Raw genomic sequence first — 27583 nt, 5'->3', positions numbered from 1 at the left:
CAAATTGCACATGGAACCAAAAAAGAGCTCACGTAGCCACCACAATCCTAAGCAAAAAGAACAAAACTGGAGGCATCATGCTACCAGACTTCAAACTAAACTACAAGGCTAAAGTAACCAAAACAGCATGGTACTGGTACCAAAACAGATATATAGACCAATGGAACAAAACAGAGTTCTCAGAAGCAACACCACATATCTACAACATCTGATCTTCGACAAACCTGACAAAAACAAGCAATGGGAAAAGGATTCCCTATTTAATGAATGGTGTTGGGAAAACTGGCTAAACATATGCAGGAAACTGAAACTGGATCCCTTTCTTATACCTTACACAAAATTTAACTCAAAATGGATTAAATACTTAAATGTAAGACCTACAACCATAAAAACCCTAGAAGAAAACCTAGGCAATACCCTTCAGGACATAGGTATGGGCAAAGACTTCAAGACTAAAACACCAAAAGTAATGTCAACAAAAGCCAAAGTTGACAAATGGGATCTAATTAAACTAAAGAGCTTCTGCACAGCAAAAGAAAATATCATCAGAGTGAACAGGCAACCTACAGAATAGGAGAAAATTTCTGCAATCTATCCATCTGACAAAGGGCTAATATCCAGAATCTACAAAGAACTTAAAGAAATTTACAAAAAGAAAACAACCCCATCAAAAAGTGGGCAAAGGATATGAACAGACACTTCTCAAAAGAAGACATTTATGTGGCCAACAAATATATGAAAAAAAGCTCGTTATCACTGATCATTAGAGAAATGCAAATCAAAACCACAATGAGCTACCATCTCATGTCAGAGTGGTGATCATTAAAAAGTCAGGAAACAACAGATGCTGGAGAGAATGTGGAGAAATAAGAATGCTTTTACACTGTTGGTGGGAGTGTAAATAAGTTCAACCATTGTGGAAGACAGTGTGGGGATTCCTCAAGGATCTAGAACCAGAAATACCATTTGACCTAGCAATCCCATTACTGGGTATATACCCAAAGGGTTATAAATCATTCTGCTATAAAGACACATGCACATATAGGTATATCGCGACACTATTCACAATAGCAAAGACTTGGAATCAACCCAAATGGCCATCAATGATAGATTGGATAAAGAAAATGTGGCAAATATATACCATGGAATACTATGCAGCCATAAAAAAGGATGAGTTCATGTCCTTTGCAGGGACATGGGTGAAGCTGGAACCATCATTCTCAGCAAACTGTCACAAGGACAGAAAAGTAAACACCACATGTTCTCACTCATAAGTGAGAGCTGAACAATGAGAACACATGGACACAGGAAGGGGAACATCACACACTAGGACCTGTCAGAGAGTGTGGGACTAGGGGAGGGATACCATTAGGAGAAATACCTAATGTAGATGATGGGTTGATAGGTGCAGCAAACCACCATGGCACATGTATACCTATGTAACAAACTGGCATATTCTCCACATGTATCCCAGAACTTGAAGTATTATTTAAAACATTTAAAAAAGGAATTAGGAAATAGAAGTTAAAAATGTAAAGATACATTTTACGTGTGTGTGTGTATGCTTTTGAGACATAATTCTCTCAAAACCAATCCAATGCAACTAAAATGTCAAGTATATTTTGTAGCGTTATGTGGACTTTTTTTAAAAGAGAAAAGATTAAAAATAACTGAGCTATACATTCAGCTCAAGAAAGCAAGGAAAATAAAACAGAAATAAATGGATTAGAAACAAAACAAACTAGCACAATTGCAAGATTTTGGCAGGTTGCATAAAAGAACATATAAAAGTCAATAGCATTCTTACCCTATTGGCATAATTATCAAAATAAAGAACTAATAGCTACTGGATCTAATAAAAGAGTTCAACAAAATAGTTAAGTGACACATAAATCAATGACTTTCTGTCAAAAATTCCTCAAATGAAGATATAATAGGAAAAATTATTTATTTATAATAGCAACAAAATCCATAAGGTACTTTGGAATAAATCTAATAGTAAATGTTTAATGTATTCATTGATAAAGTTGTAAATCATGATTGAATAAAAGACATTAATAAATTAAATATGCTATTCTCATGGATGAAGACAATATTTTAAAAATATTATTTCTCCTCAAATTGATGTTTCTATTCAGCAAAATTTCAACTTGAGTTTTCAATCACATTTTTCATGAAACTTGATAAGCTATTCCTATAATTCATATGGAAGAGCAAATAGCCATAAGTTAGAGAATTTTAAAGAACAAGTTAGAGCAACGACCCCCATCTGATATCAAGATCCAATATCTAAACTTGGAGTTTCTCTGTTCTGGAAGTTTAGAACTCAGACCCGGAAAATTCTAACCAGTAAGCTTTTGGATGTATATAATTAGGATGCAAAGTCACTGTTGGGAAATTCTATTTTAAGGACCATATATCTTGAAGAGTAAGTGGAGGGAGAAAATCCACTAACAAAAACAGAAAAATGAAGGGGACACAGAAAACAGGAAAAAAAAAAGATGAGAGAACATGAAAGTCCAAAAGAGAGTACATTTCTGGTGGCTTTTTATTTCCTTGTTGCTGTTCCTAGTGATCCCTATTTTCACCTCTAACCCAGAAGTTGCCTTATTTGTGATACCTTCCATTTTTTGCTTAAAGCTACCTTGAAGGGTCTTATTTTCAACCAACAAGCAAGTTTGATTGTTATCAAATTACACTTGGCCTTAGAAATTAAAATGATGTCCAGCTTTATAAAATACCATAGGCTCTATGCCTTCATCTACCTGAAAGGAAGAAGCAGAGGCAAAATTAATATAAGTAATTTATTTGGGCCAAGCTTACAGGTTGCAACCTAGGAGTGTAGATTGATTTAACATGCCCTGAATAGACACTCCAATTAGCAACATCAGTAGGTTTTTCAAAGAAAAGGATCAGGCAGTCCCTAAGTTGTTTATAAACAATTTACATTAAATTAGCATAAGTTATACACTGTTCTTTGTATTGAAAATTCCGGGAACATGAAGATAATGGATGAGGCAGCTAGTCAGGAACAAAATTCCTTTATACCAGTGATCCACAACTTTTTGGCACCAAGGACTGGTTTCGTGGAAGACAATTTTACCACAGACCTGGGTAGTGGGGGTCTGTAGGGGTGGCTGATTTGGGGATGAAACTGTTCCACCTCAGATCATCAGGAAGTAGTTAGATTCTCATATGGAGCAGTCAACCTAGATCCCTCACATATGTAGTTCACAGTAGGGTTTGTGCTCCTATGAGAATCTAATGCCACCACTGATCTGACAGGAGATAGATCTTAGGTCATTATGGGAGTCATGGGGAGCAGCTGTAAATCCAGATGAAGCTTCACTTGCTCACCCACCTCTTACCACCTGCTGTGCAGCCCGGTTCCTAACAGACTACAGACCAGACTACAGTACTGATCCACGAAATCCCATCCTCGTGTCTCTTTGGGCTTGCATAACTCACAGAGCTCAAGCTACTTTAAGCTATTTTTCTTTTCTGACCCTCAGTGATAGAACAGCTTTATAGATGCAGCAAATTGACCCATTAATTTTTTTTAATTGAGCAAAGAGACGATATAAAAAGAGCAGTTTTCAAGAACCATTCCTCTGTGTCTTATGTGGGTAAGGTTATGCTGCTAGAAGAAGCATAGCTAAACGCTTTTGAAGCAACTATGCCAGTCTTTTGCTAGCATATCAGTATGAACTTATTCCGTGGTCTTACATAATGATAGTACTTCTTTGGATATGTTTCCAATACACACATTCCTTAAGCAGAGTGAAGGAAAAGAGATCCACTGCTATTCAGTCTCAGCATAGCATCACCTGCATGAACTATGGCCAAAAGTTAAAGTTACTGCAAAGGCCAAAATTAAACAAAGTGACATTGGTTCTGCCTTAAAATATCTTTGACTCTCATTGGATATCTTGGGTCATTTGTTTGCATTTTCATTTATTTTTGCTGTTTTAATAGTGTTGTTTTACCCTATGGTTGTTAAATCCTGGTAACAGGATACAGTACTTCCCCCAAAATTTTTGTTCCTCTTACTGATGAGGAGCAGAATGCATATTCATAATACAGCTTCTAGCACCATAAACCATTATAGTTTTGAGTATCACACAGTGGCCTCCACAACTTTTGCAAAAGTTTCTTCCATCTTGTGCCATGCTGGCTATCTTGGATGATGGAATTATCATGTCCCAAACCATCTGAGTAGGCCTACAGTATCTGGTTTCACAATGGTATAATTACCTTATGTCAGTAATGTAAATGATTTCTTTCTAATGGATTTTGGCTACCACATTCTTTTTAACATGTCCCTACCATTTTTTTTCCTTTTTTTTTTTTTTTTGGACGTTGTCCTCAGCATTACTGAATATGTAAAAATATTATTCTACTTTACCTAAGTTGATGAGAGGCTGTTATACATGAATTGCAATCTATGATCCCAAGGACAAGAATTCTGTCTTTAGGTAATAGAAGGCTGTTGCATTGAAAGCTGCCCCTTTTATTCATGTGACACAGAGTACTTCACACCTATTGGCTAGGTTATTTTCATAGATTTATTAGGCTGATCTTACAATTTATCATCCAAACCATGTTACTTATGAAAGTTAAAGGGGTGCTACTATTAATTACACCAGAACATTAGGCGTAAGTAAGCACTACAACAATTACATCAAGATGTATCCTCATCCCAGTTATTATGTTAAGTAAAAGTTAGATATAATAATGCGTTTGGAGGGTATTTTGTGTGTATGATTTCCTTGATCCCTAAAATTACAGTGTTAAAAAGATGGCACATCTCTGAAATGTGTAAAGCAAAGTGCTTATAGAACCAAACAATCCTTACTTTGTGCCACTTCTGCTCTTAAATCTTATCTGTATTACTGAACTGGTGACAGATATTGCCATTATTGGTTTATGTCTCTACCTCCATTGCTGTGCTCAAGTCAGGTAAGAGGTAGGACTAATATATTTTTTGTGGCCTAGAAGGAGCCCAATGAGTATTTTTTGAATTGAACCCATTTGAATAAAAATGAATGGAAAAGAATAGAATGATTTAGGAAGTTTCCATTTTCAGGAGCATTAATAAAGAAAGAATTATCTGTGCAAAAGATACAGTGTGTTATGTGTAGTGTACTTGTAGTAAATACAGTACCACAGAGCACACTGACATAAAAGTGTGCAATTAAAAGAATAGCTCAGTGTATCTGAATTGAAGGTACAACATGGTGAAATAGTTAAGAGGATCAACTCTGGAGAAAAACTACTGAGGATCTGAACCTAGACTTTACTGCTGACTACTATGTAACTTTGGAAAAATTAATCTATGCATCTGTTTCTACCTATAAAATGAGAAAATTTTCTCATGCAATTGTGAAAAATAAAATGTGTTATCTTCCATAAGGAACTTTAAATACTACCCAATTTATTAAAAATACTCAGTAATTGGCTATAAATTTGTTATTGTTGATATTATTAAAGATGGAAACCTCACATGCACAGATCAGTAGGATATATATGTAGAAGTTATACTCAAAGATTCAGAGTACAACCTGATACGTCGTTTATTCATATAATAAACATCAACTGTTGTATTTAAATTAAATAACAATTTAAAGATGCGAATAGGACTAAATAGGCCAAAGAATTCACATGGGAAGAGCCAATCTGACTTAAATTATAATTTACAGGCTTACCCAACATGCTAAAGGCTATACCCTCTTCTTCAATTTTCTGGAAGAGTTTCAGAAGAATTGGTATTCATTTTTCTTTAAATGTTTAATAGAATTCAGCAGAGAAGCTATCAGGTCCTGGGCTTTTCTTTGAGAGGAGATTTTTTATTACTGATTTAATCTTATTACTTATAATTAGTCTGTTCAAGTTTTCTATTTATTTTTGTCTTAGTAGATTGTATGTGTCTAGGAATTTATTTATTTTTCCTAATTTTCCAATTTGTTGACTTATAGTTGTATATAATAGTCTCTAATGATCCGTTTTATTTCTGTGTTATCAGTGGTAATGTCCCCTTTTCATTTTTATTTTATTTACTCTGTTGTGTTTTTCTTTTTCTCCTTGTTAGTCTAGTTAGTTGTTCATTAGTTCTCAAAATTTTATAGAAAATTGGGCCAGGTACAGTGGCTCATGTCTTTAATCCCAGTCCTTTAACAGGCCGAGTCAGGAGGATTACTTGAGCCCCATAGTTTGAAAGCAACCTGGGCAACATAGCAAGATCTTGTCTCTAATAAAAATAAAAATAAATTAGCCAGGCATGCCTGGCATGTACCTGTAGTCCTAGCTACCCAGGAGACTGAAGCAGAATAGCTTGAGGCCAGGAGTTTGAGATGGCAGTGAGCTATGAACATACCATTGCACTCCAGCCTGGGCAATGGAGTGAGACAGCCATAGAGAAGAGAAGAGAGAAGAGAGGAAAGAGGAGAGAGAAGAGTGAGTGAGAAAGGGAGAAGGGGAGAAGAAAGGGAGAGAGGGAGAGAAAGAGAAAAAGAGAGGGAGAAAAAGAAAGAGAAAGGCAAGAAGGAAGGAAAGAAGGAAGGAAGGAAAGAAGGAAGGAAGGAAAGAAGGAAGGAAGGAAGGAAAGAAAGAAAGGAAAGGAAAGGAAAGGAAAGGAAAGGAAAGGAAAGGAAAGGAAAGGAAAGGAAAGGAAAGGAAAGGAAAGGAAAGGAAAGGAAAGGAAAGGAAAGGAAAGGAAAGGAAAGGAAAGGAAAGGAAAGGAAAGGAAAGGAAAGGAAAGGAAAGGGGAAGGAAAGGGAAGGGAAGGGAAGGGAAGGAAAGGAAAGGGAAGGAAAGGGAAGGGAAGGAAAGGGAAGGGAAGGGAAGGGAAGGGAAGGGAGAAATTTTAAGAAAGTAATTCTTACAAATTCATTCTAATGAGGCTAGTGTTACCCTATACCAAAACCAGACAAGGATACACACACAAAAATAGAAACCTACAGGCAAATATGCTTGATAAATATAGATTTTTAAAAATCCTCAACAAAATTCTAGCAAACTAAATCCAGTACCACACTAAAAAATATCATTAACCATGATGAGGTAGAATTTATCCCAAGGATGTATGGATGTTTCAGCATACAAAAATCAATAAATATTATATTTTATATTAATATAATAAACAACAAAATAATATAATTATCCCAATATATACAGAAAAAGCATCTGATAAAATTTAATGTCCCTTCATAAATAAGACTCTCAATGAACTAGGTATAGAAGGAACATACCTCAACATAATAAAGGCCATATATGACAAACCCACAGCTAACATCATACTTAACAGGAAAAAGTTATAAGCTTTTCCTCTAAGAATTGGAATAAGACAGCAATGTCTACTTTCACCACTCTTATTCAACGTAGTACTGAAAGTCTTGGCTAGAACAATCAAGCAAGAGAAAATAATAAATGGCATCCAAACTGGAAAGGAGGAAGTCAATTTGTTCCTGTTTGAAGATGATATGATCCTATATATACATATATTTTAAACCCTAAAAACTGTACCAAAAAACCCTTAGAACTGATAACCATATTCGGTAAAAATACAGGCTACAAAATCTACATACAAAAATGAATAGCATTTCTCTACACCAACAACTAGCAAAAAAAAGAAATTAAGAAAACAATTATATTCATAATATCCACAAAATATACCTACAAATTGATTTAACCAAAGAGGTGAAAGATCCCTATAAGAAAAACTATAAAACACTGATGAAAAAAATTGAAAAAAAAAAACCACAAATGGAAAGACATCGTATGTTCATGGATTCAAATAATTAATATTGTGAAAATAACCATACTGACAAAAGCATTCTATAGATTCAGTTCAATCTCTGTCACAATTCTAATGAAATTCTTTATAAAAATAGAAAAAGGCAACCCTAAAATTCATAGGAAACCACAAAAGACCCCTAAATAGCCAAAGCAATTCTCAGGAAAAAGAACAAAACTGGAGGCATCACACTACCTGAATTTAAAGTATACTACGTTGTACCAAAATAGCTTGGTAGTGGCATAAAAACTGACACATAGACCAATGGAACAAAATAGAGAAACTAGAAACAGCCACTGATCTTTGACAGAGGCAACAAAAACATTCTTTGGGAAATACAGTCTCTTTAATAAATAGTGGTGGGAAAACTGAATTTCCATATGCAAAAGAATAAAACTAGACCTCTCTCATCATATTAAAAAATCAACTCAAAATGAATTAAAAACATAAATGGTTTAAGACCCCAAATTTTGAAACTACTAGAGGACAACAGAGGGGAAATATTTCAGGACATTCATCTAGGCAAAGATTTTTATGGAGAAGGCCTTAATAGCTTAGGCAACAAAAGCAAAAACAGACAAATGAGATTATATCAAACTAAACAGCTTTTATACAGCAAAGTAAACAATGAACAGAGTAAACAATCAGTAGAAAAATATTTTCAAGTATTAATCCAACAAGGAATTAATAGCCAGAATATACAAGAAACTGAAACAACTCAGTCAATAAACAAGTACCTTGATTAAAAATCAGCAAATGAGCTGAATAAACATTTCTCAAAAGAAGAATATAAATGGCCAATAGGTATATTTAAAAAAAGTGCTCACCATCACTTATCATCAGGGAAATACAAATCAAAACCACAATAAAATATCACCTCATTCCAATTAGCATGGCTATCAACAAAAAGACAAAATACAACAAATGTTGGCAAGAATGTGGAGAAAGAAGGACTCTGATACACTCTGGTGGGAATGTAAATTAGTAAAGCCATTTTGGAAAGCTATATGGAGTTTCATCAAAAACTACAAGCAGAACTACCATATGATCCAGCACTCCCAGTACTGGCTATTTATGAAAAATAAAGGAAATCAGTATGTCAAAAAGGTCTCTGAACTGAACCATGAACTGAAGCATGTTTATTGCAGTACTATTCACAATAGTCCTAGATATGAATCAAGTTAAAATTTCATCAATAAATGAATGGAAAAATGTGGTATATATACACAATGGAATACTAAGCCGTAAAAAAGAATGAAATCCTGTTATTTGTAGTGTTATGGATGAGTTTGGAGAAAATGATGTTAAGTGAAATAATCCAGACACAGAAAGACAAATATCATATAGTCTCACTCATATGTGGAAGTTTAAAAAGTTGAGTTTATAGAAGTAGAAGGTACTAGAATAGTGGTTACTAGGAGTTTGAACAGATGGGATAGATAGAAATTGTCAGAGACTGGCTAATGGGACACAAAATTACATCTAGATAGGAGGAATAAATTCTATCATTCTATAGTACTTAGGGGGAGTAGAACAGAATTTACCACAATTTATTGTTTATTTTCAAATAGAAGAGTGGATTTGGAATATTCTCAACACAAAGAAACAATAAATGTTTAAGGTGATGAATATGCTAATTGCCCTGATTTTATCATTACACACTGTAAAAATGTATAAAAATATCACTGTAATCATAAATATGTACAATTATGTCAATTAAAAATAATAAAAGAAAAAGATTATGAAAATATGAAAAACATAATCTATCTTTACTTTCTATTTTCTTTTCCAACTTTCAAGGAGTAGAAACGTATTTAAAATATTTTCACATATTTATGAAGATAGGAAATAATCTTTTTATTCCCTTCTTTAGGTAGGACTCCACCATTTCACTTAAAAACAAAGAAATTGTATTTGCATCATGAAAAGAGGACAATTGGATTTTCCAAATATTTATTAATTGGGAATCAATTTAATATGTAGAAAAATATAATCTTTTTAGTGTGTATGTATAAAATGATTTAAATGTATATTTCTATAAACACTTTATGCTAAAAATGTTTATAAATTCTAACATAAAAGCTTCCTACATAAAATTACTAAAAGTAGGTTATGGGTTAAGTGTTTACAAAGAGAATTTCTAAACTCAATGATTTTTAAGCACCATCTCTCTGCTGTTTGATATTAATTTTATAGAGTTTGTCTTTAAGGAAATTTTAAGTCTGCTTCCACTCAGAACCAAGTCAATCATATACAGGATTATTGAATTCTACCATATAATAGACATTTTTCTGACTTTTGTTTGAACCTTCAGATACGAGTTTCCAATAGTCTTAAGCTGTTACATGACATGCTACCACATTTCTAGGCTACGTTTCTTTCCTTTGAACTCTGCCTCAAAATTAGGCATGTCTTTGTATTAACATTTTAATTTCATATCTGAGTCTGATACTGTGAATCGCATCAAAAATGAACCACCACACATTACATGCATCACTACACGAAGTATTAGTAGATTGTGTTCACTGCCATTTGTGTGTATGCTGGTGGGTGGGTGCTCATATATTAATCAAGAAAATGCTTTCTTTTTTTAAAAACTCCACTGATTATTTTTTCTGGCTGTTCTGTTTACCCTAAAAGTTGACATGCAGAACAGGTGCAAAACTGTAACATCAGCCATTTTCAAAGGGCATGGCAGCAGTTAAGAAGATTGAGTTTCTTACACTTTATGTCTTGTGATGTTTGTTGGTTTTTAAGCTACTGAGCTACTTTATCTGAAAACATGTCTTGTTCTATTTTCACCTTAGCCAGTGAATTCAAGTTTGCGTTATTGTTCCTTTAACATATAATTGGTATTTTATTCTCCATGAAATAAAGGGAATGATTCGTGTGCTAGAAAAAAATTATAAATATAATAAATCAACTTAATTCTTAACAGAAATGGAGAGAGAACGATGTTTCTTTCCTCCCTACCTCCCAAATCCATTGTACCATTCTGTCCTTTTTTTCTCCATGTCTCTGCCTTTTTCATCCTTGTGTTTGGTAGTTTACTAAAGCATTCTAGTTTTGATTTGGTTAAATTTATTCCTTTGTAATCAGACCTCGGAGTATCCTGTCCGCATTTCAATAAAGACCTCACAGCAATTCAATTCTATACACAAGTATTGACTGAATATTCCTACAAACTAGACCTTGCAGTATGATAGAAAACCTTGTCCCTGTCTTGAATAAGCAGACAGTCCAGTTAGAATAATGAGTCAAATCCCTAGTGCATGCAAGAAAGTTAGTCAGAGATATGAAAATTGAGAGATCCTACTGACTCAAATTGCAGGATACTTCTAAAAGGCAGGGTGTTGAATTTCCATAGCAAAGTGTGCAGAACTGGATAGGAAGAGAGAAGTAGAGATAGCTGAAAGCGTCCTGTAGGCAGGGAGGCATACAAGAGCAGTCATGGAGGAACAGATTCCTGTGGCGTGTTCTGGGGATGATGTCACTGACTAAGGTAGAGACAGGGAGCAGTGGGAAATAAGGTTGAATGGTTTCCGTAGGGGTGTGAGTAGGAAGATGCATCAATTCTAACCAAGACCAGTAGTTTAATTAGGCATTGAAATCTGCTGCAAATCATATGTTGGAGGCATCATAGCTAAATTAAGGTAATTTTTCTATAATCTATTGTTTTACCCATGCCTCTTTTTATTATCATTAATACAAAGAACTGAGTATGTTAGGAAAAAGGGAGTTCATCACATTTTCACATTTGTTTCATATTTGAAAAATGAAAGTAATATGAATGCATTTAACAAATATAGAAGTGACACAAAAAAAAGTTATGCTTTTTAAAGAGTTGTTTGTTTAATAAGGTTTTAACACGCTAAAATAAAGACATTTCTTATAAAACATGATCATTCAAACCTAGTGAAAATTTAATTCGTTGTTTTAAATAGGTTTTGGTAAAGTGATGGAAACATGTTGGATTAATGGCAAAATCTATATTTAAAAGATGAAAAGTGAATTATGTTGCCATGATTTTTATCATAATTTCCAAAAACAGAAAAAAAAATAAGCAAATGAATTTAACCAAATAAATACCAGTAATTTTTTACTGTTCTCTTCATATAAGAGTACAGAGATAGAGGTGCTTGAAGAGTTTGGCTTCTCATTTCAGATCTTGCTGTGGAATCAGAGTCAATCCTATTTCTCAGTTCTACAGGAACTGACTAAGACACATTCAAATAACTGAATAAGATCTTATTGCATAATTCAATTTCTATATTCTCAGTAAAAATTTAAAAGTGAGAGATCACAAGAACAGAAATCAGTAGATAAATCTTCTTGTATCTATACTAGTTCTTCTGCTAGTTTATTGTTTTGCATTGCTTTTTTGGTTCATTTATATACAAAGAATGAGTCTAATGAAGATAAAGAGCTGGTGTTACAAAATAATACTCATGACTAGAGAAAAACATTAAGTATTATAAATGCTATTTGGGAAAAATATTTTCCGAAATTTGGCATGGATATTTTTATTTTCCATTTAACCAGCAGACTGGTTTGAGATAACACGTTAAAGATGGGCCTGCTTAATAAAATGATATATATTATTTGAAATAATTCACTATCAAAATACTGGAGCTCAGCAGGATACCATGGCTGCATTAACCATGTTCTTTTATGTTGAAGGGTGACTGTCATCTCATGGGCTTATTTTCTTTTACCTTGAGAAATCTGTTGTGATATTGATGGCCTATACCGATGTGATTTTTTAAAAAGATAATTGTTTTTGCTACTCATACTTACTTGACTTGCAAATATTCAGAATTTTGTTTCTAAAAGTCAGGAGCCCAGCAAAATGAAAGATGAGGTGATGTTTCTTACCCAACATATGAAGCAGATGTGTGATGCACCTCTCTAAATCTCCTGCCATGCCCTCATTTGGGCCTTAACTGGTACTTGGAGAGACACAGTGCAGGCAGCTATGCTTATAAAGATTACTCTTGCCATCATGTTTCACAGGCAGATCTCCATTAACCAGGGGCTGCTAGTACTCCAAGATCCACTTTTCTTGCTCGGCATAGTGATGTGACCAAAACAGGTTGCAATAATCCATCTCTTCAGATATCAATAGTTTCATAGATTCTTATTTTATTTCAAGGTCATAAGTAATGTTTGGAGATGCAGTTGAATCATGAATTATTTCTTCATTGAATTCAGAGAAATACACAATTAAGTATTTCGAATCTTTTAAAATTTGTTTTGTCATATTAAAAATGTATAGGAGATTTGGTAAGTTAATATTACCAAAAGTTAAATAAAAGACATAAAAGAAGTTATGTTGTCTTTTAAGATAATAATTCTAGTTAAGACACCTGTGTTCATAATATAGTGTTCTCTGCAAAAATGAGATATGGCATGTTGACTAAAACCCTTAAAGGTAGAATTCAAAAACTGAGCCATTAAGAACTAAGGAAATCCTAACCTTAACTTCATTGTAAATTAGACCTGTCAACAAAATTATCAGGATAGCAATTTTAGAGATTATTTCTAGGTACTGATTACAGTACTTCTCTTGTAGTGAATGAAATTCTGCCCTCTCAATCAAATATTTGCCCTAAGTTCTACTTCAGGATGTTTGTATTTGGTCAACTAAAAAGATGAAGTCAAGCATTCATTTTCAATGGGACTTGAGAGTAGTATGCAATTAGAGGATTTGGAAATAGTTATGTACCTAATAAAAATTAAGGAAATCATTTACTACCAGATGAAAGACAGTATAAATGTTTCATTCTTATTTTGTCTTCCCATAAATGCATATGTCTTAGCTCTATGGGATGACATATGCAAGTTTTACTCATTGACTTTCCCCTTTCAGGTAAATAAACAGATTGCTTTTTCTATCTGAAAATCAGTGTTACATGTGTTATGAAAGAAGTTCCTATGAAAAAAGAACCAACCAAAGAGGCCTCTTCTGGGTGATTTTCTTCCATAATTTCAGTAACGACAAAAGTGTCACACTACATACCTATGCCTAGAACTAGCTATGCAGCATATCAAAGAAGTGCTATGCCACAGAACAGAGCACAGAATTTTGCATATAGTAGTCATTCCATAAATAGTTAAAATAAACTATGCAAATCTTTGCATTGCCTCTATTTGACTAAAATGAGTTTCATTATCATACAGACTTAACCATAGGTAATAACAGCAAAGTCACTGCTATACTGGATATTCATTTCTTCTTCAATAGATTTCCACTTTACCTATTTGCCTATTTAAAATTTTGAGTTATCTAACAACCTGATAATCATATAATAAATATCACCAAAGACTGTTTTCTAAATGCACTTTGGGGGATAATTCATTGTCTTTAATGAGAAAATATCAAAACTTTGTTTGAAGACAAAAATACTACCATGTGGAACAAATAGTCCACTTGGAATTTTTATTGTCATTTAATGCCTTATGCTTTATAGGTGCAAATTCATTCTGAAGCAATGCTTGTGGAAGTTTTAATATACAGTTTCAATTCTGAATAGTTGACATTGAAATAGTTCAGCTGTGTTACAGTCTTCCCTCACAGGAGAAAAGCATTGCTTAAAGACAGGCCACCCACAAAATTTTGCAGAATTGAAAGATAATCTCCCAATTGTTTCAGTCTTATCAGATTTTGCTTATGAACGCCCTAACTTTGTAGCTATAAAGAAGGTATAAGATACATATGTGTGTGTGTGTACACGCACATCCAGTGTCACACTCAAGTGAACAGAATATGTTTAAGTTTACATTTCAATGTATATGGGTGTTTTCTTAAAAATATGAAAGGTTGAAATACTGGATCAATGAATCCTGATAAATGATACAGTGTTAAATACAAATTTCATGTTCAAAACTAAAAGATCAAAAAAGTCTTCTGCCATTGTCCATGTTTTATCTGTTTTTTAAAACCGTAGGGGAAACTATATACTCTCAGGGAAAAAAATGAAGCTTTATTGCGAGAGAAATGAATGTAAGAAATAGCACTTTAAGTAGCGAAAAGATGTGAAGCATTGCAACTTCATAGCCTGCTAAGGAGCAACAGCTGTACCTAATTTCAACTTGACGTGCTTCAGATCTCATACTCATATAGGTATTTAATGATCCAAACATAATGGTCCTATATAGAATAATTACTTATATGAAGGAGCAAACGTATTCGCGTTCCTTTTTAAATGATCCTTCAAGAGAAAAACTGCACTGGATCTTTGAACAATGAATAGTCCCATTCACCAGTCCAAATGTTTGGGGTTAAATAGCTTATCTTTTGAGAGAGAATAGTAGTGCTGGGGTTACTTCTTCTTGACAGACTCTTTTTGTCTACCCTCTTCCCAGGACAGCCAGGACAATGACAAAAGGTAGAATGCCAAGCCAATCATTAAGTCATAGTGGTAGATAGTTACAAGAAATATCAGAAACAAAAGGAAATAAGGTATTTTAGAGTTGGTATATTTTGAAAACAAAGATTCGTTGCTTTGAGCTTGACTTTCCTCAGCAGGAAGACTAGTAGAAGCAGAGCTCTCAGATTCTTTTTCACTTGAAGAGCATAGTGATTGCCCGGAGCTTACTAATCCTTTATTTTCATGCCTTGCTTCTTCCATATTCTCAAGAGGTTCGCTGATTAAAATCATTGGCCCTAGAGATTTTTCCACACTACACTCTTCTGATTGGAAAATCTGGCCTATGCATCTTTCTTTTCTACTACCTGACGTCACTATTCCTGAACTTTTGGAAACCTCTTCAGGTTTAGACTCAGGATAAGGGTGCTTCTCAATATCCTGGATTTCTCTTGTTGAATTACAAATACTTTCTGATTTCGTAGAAATAGGTTGGCTAGCCATGGTAGTAATTGCATTCTCTATAGCAATTGCCTGCTCATTAGTTGACACCAAAATTTCAGTATGTTTGGAAAAAGGAGAGCTATTCCAAGGAGCTCTATTGGTGTCTGAGTTAAAAGCAGAATGCACAGTGGCATCCAAGTCTGTTTTCTTTGATAATTCTTGAACTTGCCTATAATCTCTGTTTTCTGAAAATATCATTTTGTCTGTTGGTAACATTCCCAACTGTAAATCCAGTTTTGAAGTTGCTTTTTGATATTCTGTAATGACTCGTGAGGATTCTTCCACGGATGTTATATTTTCAGTGCCACATTTCTCCTTGTCATGTGTCTTTCTAGGATTGTACGTAGACATGGTTTCTTCCTTCTCCATTTCATCTACATGTACATTACAAATACCTAAATGTGATTCCTTTTCAAAATCATTGTCATAGATTACACCTACTGTATCTCGTTGACAAAGGGTATAATGTGAATCATCATTTCTCCCTTCATGTGGATCAAACGCTGTTTCCTTTACCTCGATGGGCCTGTCACTTCGTGCTGTCTCTTGAGGTAGCTTAGCAATTACCGCTTTTTCTCTAGCAGACATGCTTTCTGGAGTACTTTCTGATGTTGTCTTAATTATATAGGCTGTACCTGCTTCTGCTTTCTCAGTAATACCATGATCAGCTAGAGAAGACAGTTCACAGCACATTGTTTCTTGGCAGGTAAACAATTCTTCCGTAGTAGCTTTCAAACTCCTCGTATTATCTCTTTTTTCGCACGTGTCTTCACAATCTCTTTGTTCTTTGATATGCTCTGTTAGATCTTTGATATGCTCTGTTATGTTTGTCTTATTCTCTCTTGCTTTTCCCTGACTTTCCAGAACATTCCAACTTTGTTTATGCTGTGTACTATTATCCTTATCTTCAGAATCAATCCCACCTGATTTTTCTTCAACTTGAAACAGATAATCATTCTTCAAAACATTTCCAGGTCTTGGTGAACAAACTTGACCAGTTATCCCTTCTGAAGCACTGCCTTCATTGGTCAAATGATGATGCTCTGGGGTTAACACAGCTTCTTCCCAACTTACATTTGTCCTTGGTGAATGAGACATGTCTGCTGTGATTGCCCGGGTGGGGATTGTGGTATCTTCGCTCAGCAGAGCAGTCAGGTCTCTGTTACTAGCTCCAATCCCTTCCACACTTATTTTAGGGTTGTCCATCTTCCTTTCTTGGTCATGTAAGATTGTTTGGAAATTTTTTCTTTGTTTTTCATTAACACCTAAATATATGCTTTGTTCTTCATCATCCTTACCATTGCCATAATCTTCCTTAGAAGATCCTTCTTCTGTTGATTTGTCGAGATGTGCAGATATATCTGAATGGAAATCTCTTCTTAAACACCCCCAATCTTTTGTTTCAATTTTTTTAGCTCCTCCTTCATGCTTTTTATTAAGGTTTCCTGTCATTAGTTGATCTGAAGAGGGGCAAGGTATTTGCATTGTGCCATTGCCACGGGCTGGATTAGCATTATCATCCAGGACTTCTTTGCTGCCAGTGTGTAATTGCACTAGTTCATCACTACTAGTATCTCCCAATGATGGCCTGATTTCTCCCATATTTGAAGTAATTTCCTCTAAAGGTTGATGTGTACAGTCATTTCCTGAGGAATATTTTTCATTGCAGTAAAAATCTCCCTTTATGGAGCTTTCTGCCGATGAACTTGGAGACAGAGACCTTTGGAACAAGTCAGTGCACATTTCACCATGGATTTGCTTCTTCTCTAAACCCTCTGCTTTATTTGGAAAATTGACCGGATCTGTTGAAAATGTATTCCTTTCATCTCTGGAGGCAGTACTTCTGTTTCTTATTAAGTGTTGATTTATCTTATGGGATAAAAACAACAAAGAAATAATGACCATAAGATCATTTTGAATATGCAGTGAATTAGATAGGTTTTATTAACTCGGCTTGTAATTATCTGGTAGATTTCTTTGACTGATTTCATTTGTGGATTTCATATAAACTCTGGAAGCCAGATGTTTTGGGGAGATCCTTGTAGGCTATGACTGGGGAATGAGATTAGTAAGAAAGGGGGCCCAAATTAGTCATTCTGCTTCCCAGCTTCCAAATATCACATTGTATTATTCAACTATTCTTGCTTGTCATTGCACTTTCTCCTCACTTAGGCTATACACATTGATAGCTCCATGCTAATCAATTAGAGAGCAGCTTCCTGGGTGCCCCTTGCTGCATTTACACTTGCTGTAGGTGCCCCCATTACAGTTTCTCTTATTAATATGTTTTCTGCAAAGCCTCTGCAAACTATTAATAGCAAAACGTCACTCAAAGAAAAGTGAGGGAGTTAATGTCTCTGCAAATTCTGTTTTAATGACCCTCTGCCAACTGGTACTCAAATGTATTTGAGCTCTTCAGTGATGCCAACTGTCAGGATTTAACAGTGAGATGCCTGTTTTTTTTTTCTCCTCCTCATAACTGACATTTGCATGATCTCAATAATTATATGCAAATCTTACGTTTTCCCCTTCTTCTCACATAAGGCTCATGTTACTTGTCAACTGCACAGCTGTCTTGTAAGCCAATGCCTGTGGGTTCCGCAGATTTGGTTGTATTTCCATCTATTATAGAGCTTCATTGTTTTATGCATTAACGTCAGCATGGAGCAAATTAGCATCTAAATTACAGCTCCCTGTTCATTTATTGGATGTACAATCTCAGTAACTTCTAAACAAACTTTTATATTTGAGCCTGCTCATTGTAATGAGATGTATTGGTGAAGTATGTGATTTTTCAGGACCCTTTCATTATATTCTGTGGTTTGAAAAAAATGGCGATGTTAACTTTCAGCTGGTGAGAATTCTCACAATGGGTGACAACTTTGTAGTTTCTTAAAGTTGGAGCAAAGTAAATTGCATACTTTAGTGATGCAGCTCCCATATCACTATAGAAAAGGTGGAATATGTGGGGAAATAGATGAGCTCTATTTCTTTCCTGTTTCAGCACTGACACTTGAAGAGGCAAATGTCATTTTAATCTTAGGTGATTATGAATCCATGTATTCCAATGATATGAGGTCCATCCAAATACAGTAAAGGGTAAATTGCATTATGTGACTCATTTACTCCTATTTCTTCCTTTGTGATAAAAGTGCTATCTAAACCATCCCCCTAAAAAGTTCCAAATAGATTGAATGCTCACCAAGTATGAAATTTATAACAAATTTAATACTAAATTGTATAGTACTGAATTTGTTTCCTGTTTTAAAATTATGGCACAGGCTATTTTCTTTTTACTTGGTAATTTAATACTCTACAATGATATAGAACTTGGAGATTCTCACAAGGATGGAATTTTTAAAAATGCTGTTACATGTGAGAATCATAGACTTATAGAGTTGGACAGGACACTAACAATCCTCTAGTCCAGCCCTCTCATTTTATAGACGAATTTGTGCTAAGTATACACTTGTCACAAAGATTAGAAATGCACATCAGGATAGTGCTACCTCTCCTGTAATTCCTACAAACTATTACTCAGAGCCGCTGGTAAATAGATAAGAAATGAATGTCATTAATTTACCACTGCAGAGACCAGAAGCAACATACAGAAATCAAAGTGCCTTGTTGATCAAACTAGAGATGCAAGGACAGAATAGGCTGTGCTTTCACGTTTGCAAATTATATTAGTTGAAGCTATTGAAAGACAGGCATTGCAGCATCTTTGAAGCAGAAATGGATTCATCTTCTCTAATACCGTGGCAACCAGAACACTTACCATCAACTCTAATTCTTTTTCATTATGTTCATCATGTTCCCTGTTTACATCTTTTACATTTTGATTACTGGCTTCCAAATCTTCCTTGTCCTCATGAGAACAAACGATTGCCGGGATAGAGGTATCTGAAAAGTTAATATAATTGTGCCTATGTAAGATTGTTTTAATTGTAGACTTTAACAAAAGGGACAAATTTGGTTTTAAAATTAATGAAGAATATTACCTGTATTCTTTGGATTCTCAAAGTTATTTTCTTCTGATGTTACTGATGATTCTTCTTTACTGTTAAATTTAAAAGAAAATGTTATATGTTTTTCTGGGACTGCATCTTCTAAGTATTTTTATTCAGGGGGAAATTCAATCAGTAACAAGCCAAATAAACATTATATAATTTTCTTATTTTCCTATATTACTTGGCATTTTTTTAAAATAAAAATGATCTTTTTGGAATGACGTAATACTAAGTATTGGTTGTAGAAAAATTTAAAAATAATTCAAACATGCCATATTTCTAAACAGAGTATGTTTCTCATATTAAAACTTATATAACCAAAGTAAAAATACATGTAAATGTAGATTATTCTATCTTCAATGGATTTCATCTTTTCAAATGAGAATGTTTTTCTCATGGCTTAATGATAACATTTTATGAACTGAAAGTCCATTTGTGGTCACGGAAATTGCTAACATTTCAATTAATTTTTTGTGTTCCAGTTTACTCAAAATTCTTCCAGTTGGACTAACATTAACTCTCTGTCCAGAAAAGCCAAAAAAAAAAAAAAAAAAAAAAAAAAAAAAAAAAAACCCACCAAAAGTAAAAGTAAGAAAGAAACAAGTGAAAAAAACTGAAAGGCAGCTAAACTTATACTCAGTTAAAAGACTTTATATATGTACTGCCACAGGCCAATTTTATAAGCAAGACTTTGGATCATTTATATGCAAGCATACACTTTCCTTCTTTAAAATGATTTGGGTTACATTTCCTTTTCTAGCACACCCTGCATACTGATTATAAAAGACAAAACCTTTTTCTTTCAAATGTAATCTATTTGTAGTTGTATTTGTGGAGTCATTAGAATTTAGATTTGTCCATGAAACTCAGTAGGAAAAATGTTGGTAAAAAAAGCCCATTTTGTGTATAGTTGTCACAAGTCAATTTATAAGAAATATTTGGCCCAGTATACACATTTTCTTGTACTGTCTCAACTGAATTTCCTTATGGTGACTGTTCTCAACCACTTTTCTGTAACAAAAGAAATCTGGAAAGTTGGCAATGGCTGATGAATTTGTGTAATAAGAGTCTAGCCTTCATTGCATGAGCAGTTCTGATCCAAATCCCAGGAAGGCCAATTTTATATTCACAAATCATGAGAAATTGAAAATTCTTCCATCCTGACCATGCAAGAAGATAATTCAGTTTTATATATTTTTATGATTCATAATTTTAACTTTACTAAAAACATTCAGTATCTTTAGTGGGCCCACTTATAGAACATAATGCTTCCATATAAATATAATTTTATTAGAAAAATATACTGTTTGCATAATTGATACTGACTTAATTTATAAACCCATATTGCTTAATGAGGTCAAAAACTATGCCAAAGTTTATCTTTATGAAATCCAACAGCAGGCTGACACATCTTTCCTTCTCCATGTATATAATGTTTATGTGCTTAAAAATATATAAACCATTAAATAGCATTTATTTATTCCTTCTTCATCTCTCTTCCCATAAAAATACTGAAAGTATTATTTGTAGAAGAAAAATAGTCAAGGATTGTTGGTTTTACCTAATCAAAATGCTATCTATCACTTCTCTAATTCAATTCTCTAAAACAGTTTAATTCTTAAAAAAATGATCGAGTCAAAAGGACAGGAGCCTGCTTTAACTTATTTGGTGATAAAATAAGTATTCAAGTATGTATTCTTATGTTAGTGTCTTAAAATGCAAATATAGAAATACAGGAGAAAAACTTCAAATTCAGGGACAAGTACAAAGAAATAAATGCAATTTAAATATCATATCGAATATTTATAAACAAAAACAGAAAATGTGTAACATTTCTATGGGGAAAGTAATACAATTATATCAAAGAGTGTTAAAGAAGATCCTCAAAAAGTTGATAAACATACCATGTTCATAGAAAATATTATGAAGATGTCAATTCTCTCACAAATTGATCTACAAATTTTATACTAATCAAAACATCAAAACATTTTATAGAATTTGAAAATATTATTCTAAAAAGAAAAATAAAGGGCAAGTGATAGCTAAAATGTTTCTGAGAAATAGCAGGGAGGAGGAATTTTATCAGATTAAGTATTTTTAATGAAGATTTATTTATTAAGGTAGTGTTATATTGGTAGAGTAAGACAAACTAATAAGACAACATTGAGAGCTTAGAACCTTGGTATATGACAAATGGTATATCCAGAACCTTGGTAAATGACAAACATACTATGTCAGACAATAGGAAATATGGTACTTTTCAGTAAGTTGAGACAGAGAAAATGGCTACCAGTTGGATTTAGATCTTAAATGTCAAAAACCTTGAAATTCTTAGTTGAAAATATATGTGAATATCTTCTGGATCTAACAGTAGGAAATATTTTCTTAAGAAAGAAGAAAAAAAAAGATTTAAAAAATTGGTCAGTTTAACTGTAGTAAAATTTAAAATGTTTATTAAGAGACTATGCAGTAAAAATGAAGTTACAAAGTTGGAGAAGATGCTTTCATTACACAAAATCAACACAAATAAGCATCAAGAATACATAATGAACTCCTACAAATCAACAAGAAAGCACAAACAATTCACTGTGTGTAGGGGGGCAAGGGTGCAGACATATCAGAGAAGAGGAAACACATGGTCAATAAGTACATAATGGGACGGTCAGCATTGTTAGAGAATAAATGAAATCAAGACTGCAAAGAGTTATAATTTTATGCTCATTTAATTCATTAAAAATTAAAAGTATATTAATACCAAGAGTTGAAGATGACTGAAGCTGTAGGCTTTTTAAAATTTTTTTTTGAGACAACATTTTCCTCCGTCATCCAGACTAGAGTCCAGTGACGCAATCTTAGCTCACTACAACTTCACCTCCCAGGTTCTTGTGCCTCAGCCTCCCAAGTAGCTGGGATTACAGGCACAGGCACGTGACACCACATCCTAATTTGTATTTTAGTAGAGATGAGATTTCACCATGTTGCCCAGGCTAGCCTTGAACTACTAAGCTCAGGCAATCCACCTGCCTCAGCCTCCCAAAGTGCTAGGATTACAGGCATGAGCCACCACACCTGACCCCCCAGGCTTTCTTATACATTGCTGATGGGAAAATAAATAGGTAAAACCACTTTGAAAAACAATTTGACTGACATTATCTTCAAAATTCAACATTTATATAAATGATGACCACTACTTCCACTCCCAGGTGTATACCCAAGAGAAACTCTTGCATATATCACCTGAGATATCTAAGGGAATGCTCATGGTGTCATTGTTAGCTGTATAAGTCTTGAACCAACCCAAATCAACAGAATAGATACAAAACTATTAATATCACAAAAAGGAGTATGATACAGCACTCAAAATTAGCACACCACAGAGACAAACAATATGGATAAATCTTAGCAATATAATTTTAAATGAACGATTCCATTCCAAAGTACAGCAGAGGACTTTTTTTTTTTTTTTTTTTTTTTTTTTTTTTGTGGAGACGGAGTCTCGCTCTGTCGCGGCCTAGGCTGGAGTGCAGTGGCCGGATCTCAGCTCATTGCAAGCTCCGCCTCCCGGGTTCACGCCATTCTCCGGCCTCAGCCTCCCGAGTAGCTGGGACTACAGGCGCCCGCCACCTTGCCTGGCTAGTTTTTTGCATTTTTTAGTAGAGACGGGGTTTCACCGTGTTATCCAGGATGGTCTTGATCTCCTGACCTCGTGATCCACCCGTCTCGGCCTCCCAAAGTGCTGGGATTACAGACTTGAGCCACCGCGCCCGGCCAGGACATTCTTTTTATTAAGCTAAAAGCTACCTATATATGTAAATAAAATTACTTGTCCCTTGCTGTATACAGTTATAATATAAATTATAGTTATAGCTATATATACCTATATATAATATTTATTTATATAAATTACAGAGTTATATATAGTTAAATATAACTTTATAATATATATGGCAAGGGACAAGTAATTTTATTTACATATGTGTAGTTTTAGCTTAATAAGAATGTCCTCTGTTATAATACTTTGGAACTGTTCATTTAATATTATATTGATAAGATTTATCCATACTGTTGTATGTCTCTATGGTTTGTTATATATTATAAATTATATAGCAAGTGATAAGTAATTTTATAATAAACAATTACACTAAAAATAACTTGATTTTTATGATATTATGGCTATATCAGGTGGTGATATGGTTTGACTGTGTCCCTACCCAAATCTCATCTTGAATTGTAACTCCCACAATTCCCATGTGTCTTGGGAAGAACCCAGAGAGAGGTGACTGAATTAAGGCGGTGGGTCTTCTCTGCACCATTCTCATGATAGTAAATGAGTCTCATGAGATCTGATGTTTTTAAAAACAGGAATTTCCCTGCACAAGCTCTCTCTTTGCCCACTGCCACCTATGTAAGATGTGACTTGCTCCTCCTTGCCTTCTGTCATGATTGTGAGGTCTCACCAGTCATGTGGAACTGTGAATCCATTAAACCTCTTTCTTTTGTAAATTATAGTATGAAAACAGACTAATACAGGTGGGTCAAATTAGGGGGAAGGAATCAGGAAATGAGAATTCAGTCACTGTTTTGGGTGGTTGTTTTGCAGGTGCTTATTAATAATTTGAAATATCTAAATAGTTCAATTCTAGTTTCAAATAATTTATGAGGATAGATGGATTACTCTCTGGCCCACATTAGAGGATGTCTATTAATAAAATGCCACTCTGAAATTCAAAGTGCTAGTCATATGACTAATTACATCTAAAGAGTTGAATTCAAGAGCTTTAGAACATTTGAGAAAAAAGACAACTTGATGGTTGATGATGATAGGGCCCAGAACCATGAAAATTGTGACATGAAGAAAGTATACTTTTGAATATCTCTCATTTCCCCTTTATGTTCCTTGAGTTCTTTTTGGTAAAGGAGAGTTTCGTATTTTTCTGTATTCACAGTGGCTAACAGTGCCTGAAACATAATAGTGGCATAATAAATGCTGTTGAGTCAATAACTGCACAGCATCCTTTCCATCCTCGCTTCTCCTCTTTACCTTTTGCCAACATTACTGTGACAGTGTGCTTCTCTTATTTCCTCGTCTAATTTCAGAAAATAATCTAATATTTTAAAATATGTACATTTTTGTTTATCTTCTAAGACTTAAAGTATTACCCCTCAGAGTTCAGGACAATGTTTTCAATTATGGAGTCAATAATGAGTCAAGATTTAAACATAATTTTAAAATTATTATAATTTTAGAAATTAAAAAGTAAAAAATTAATGGAACAATACTTTGTTTCCACTCTACCTTAAATTATATAATATAGTCATCTATATTATTTAATCATGGTCTCTATTTTTCTAATAGATATTTTAAAATAATCCACGTGTCATGAATTATAACAAACACTGAGAAATTGAAAATAAATATGCCCTAGTTTCTTATCTCAAGGAATCTATAATGTGAAGATGGAAATAGACATATCAACAGGTAATTATAATTACTATAAGTGATAAGTACTATAATAAACAATGGTATATGATATTCTCTTAGAAATAAGGAGAAAGGACAGAAGTTATCAGGAGACTGTTAGAGGAATCAGGAAGTTTATCTCAAAGTTACTAACATTCTGATTTAGGTTTTAGGGATGACTAGAAGTTTCCCAATTAGAGAAGAATACAGTCATTGTAGGCAGAGGGAACAACAGGTGGCCAAAGACAAGACTAAAAAAGCACAAAAGGGCCAGGTGTGGTGGCTCACACCTGTAATCACAGCACTTTGGGAGGACGAGGAGGGCAGATCATGAGGGTCAGGAGTTTGAGACCAGCCTGGTCAACATAATGAAACCTCGTCTCTACTAAAGACACAAAAAATTAGCCAGGCGTGGTGGTGGGTACCTGTAATCCCAACTACTTGGGAGGCTGAGGCAGGAGAATGGCATGAACCCAGGAGGTGGAGCTTGGAGCTTGTTGTGAGCTGAGATCACGCCACTGCACTCCACACTCCAGCCTGGGAGACAGAGCGAGACTCCATCTCAAAAAAAAAAAAAAAAAAAAAAAAAAAAAAGCACAAAAGAAAAAGTCACATCTAGAAACAATGAGATATTCAAAGGGCTGGACTCTGTTTGGGGAAAGAATGCCAAGGGGTAGAATGAGAGTTAGTTCAAGCCAGATTGTAAAGGGCTTAGCATAGCAGGCAAAATGAGGTTGAATTACTTAGGTACTTTTTAACCAGTGGCATGGGGGGTTAGGGCTAAACAGGAGAGAGACGTGGTCACATTTACATTTACCAACCTATTTCTGGAGGTAATGTACAGGAGAAACTGGATGGGATGAGCCACAATGGAGCAGAAAGACTAATCAGAGGCTCCTGAAACATTTTCAGGCACAAAATAAGGGCGAAGGGTACTATTAATGAAGAAAGAGAAAAAGAACCAAATGTGAGTTTTAATTTTTGATGTAGCATTAATATGATTTGATCAATATGCTGTACATAGATGTTTTTTAAAGCCCTTTTCTACCCAACCTCGGTCGCATTCATCAGAATTAGAAATCTACATTGTTGCCCCTTCTAAGACCTAGGCCAAGACGGTTAACTGAGGGATCCTGCACTACAGGTCAGCAAGGTCTTGAATTAGTCTGCAGATTGGTTTTGATGTTTTATGTGCTGGGTGACTTGCTTCCCAGGAGTTCATGTGGACACCTTTTTCAGGGTTCCTCCCTAATCTCTGGTACACATGTCTAGATGGTAAACCAGCAAGTTATTTCTAGGTTTTTGATTTTTATTCCAGTCGTTCACTGAGGAAAATAAAATGTTTTCTCATTCACACTAGTCACCTGGGTGACTAACAATCTAAGGAGTTCTTACCAACCTTTAGAATGCCCCCTTGGGCATTCTACTGGAGGAATTTCTAAGGAACTAGAAATCAAGTTCACAGAGGAACTTTAAATTTTAATCTCAGTTGTTTAGAAGCCCTGTTACCTTGTCTCTCCCCTCTCTCATAAATACGATAGATCTCAAATACATCAACAGTTCCTAGAATTGCCTTTCATGTCAGAAACTTCAGGCCCTACCTCTGTAAAATCTAAATTAATATAGACCTGCATATGGAGGTAAAGTTGGGGCACAGAGAATGATGGTGCTAAAAATTTCCTAAAATGATTTTGATGTGAGGCCAGATTTGCAAACTCCTCATGTAGACAACAATATATCTCCCTGCCCCACTGGATTTAGCTATGCAGACTGTTCCTTCCTAGATGATAGGCAGGTGGGAGAGTCATTCCTGTAGTTGCAATTCCTGGCCCCAAATCCAGTTCCCCTGCTTCTTACTAGTTTCATATGAGTTTAAAGCATGGTTTGCTACTATTTACATAACTCTTAAGATAATCAAGAAATAAAGGATTGTGCAGAAGCTTCTAATTTGGAGATCTAAAAGGATGGAACCACCATCATTTGATGTGGAGATTCAAAAGGAAAAGCATGGGTGAAAGAAAGAGGATAAGTTTTATTGAAGGATATGTGCTAAACTTGTAAAACTCTTCAACCAACTGGGAAGTAAAAACTAGTGTTTGTTGAATGAAAAATGCCCAGATTGACATTTTTCCTTTTTCCCTTACAGTATCATTGCACACAGGCTTGCACTGTCTTTATAAGTTAAGGTAAATTTTCCCTCACTTCAAAGAAGTGAGACATCATATTGAAATTTTATGTGATGACTTCTAATAGACATTAAATATGTGCTGAACATAACAAATTAATGTTTTCCAGGCAATAGTTACACTTGTAACATGTAGTAGCAATTTTAAATGTATAGCAATCTGTATTTATTCATTCAATCCATCATCATTTAACAGATATTTAGTGGGTGCCCACCAATTACGAAATGTTGCACTGGATTGTCACAAAAAGCAAGACGTCCCTG

General features: G+C 34.4%; 1 protein-coding gene across 1 annotated transcript in view; it reads right to left on the bottom strand.

Moving 5' to 3' along the window:
- Positions 1–27583, bottom strand: part of LOC105475251 (protein phosphatase 1 regulatory subunit 3A) — a 129537-nt gene that overhangs the window by 77875 nt on the left and 24079 nt on the right. The window contains exons 2-4 of the mRNA XM_011730337.3: positions 19665–19723; positions 19442–19566; positions 11113–17532 (exon numbers count right to left, since the gene is read on the bottom strand). Of these exons, the coding sequence (XP_011728639.2) occupies positions 15115–17532; positions 19442–19566; positions 19665–19723 (2602 nt within the window). The 3' untranslated portion in view covers positions 11113–15114. The remainder of the gene's footprint in view (positions 1–11112; positions 17533–19441; positions 19567–19664; positions 19724–27583) is intronic.

The sequence above is a fragment of the Macaca nemestrina genome, chromosome 4 (assembly GCF_043159975.1).
Source record: "Macaca nemestrina isolate mMacNem1 chromosome 4, mMacNem.hap1, whole genome shotgun sequence".
Lineage (NCBI taxonomy): Eukaryota > Metazoa > Chordata > Mammalia > Primates > Cercopithecidae > Macaca > Macaca nemestrina.
The sequence above is the reverse complement of the archived record's forward strand: the minus strand, read 5'-3'. Positions and strand labels throughout refer to the sequence as shown.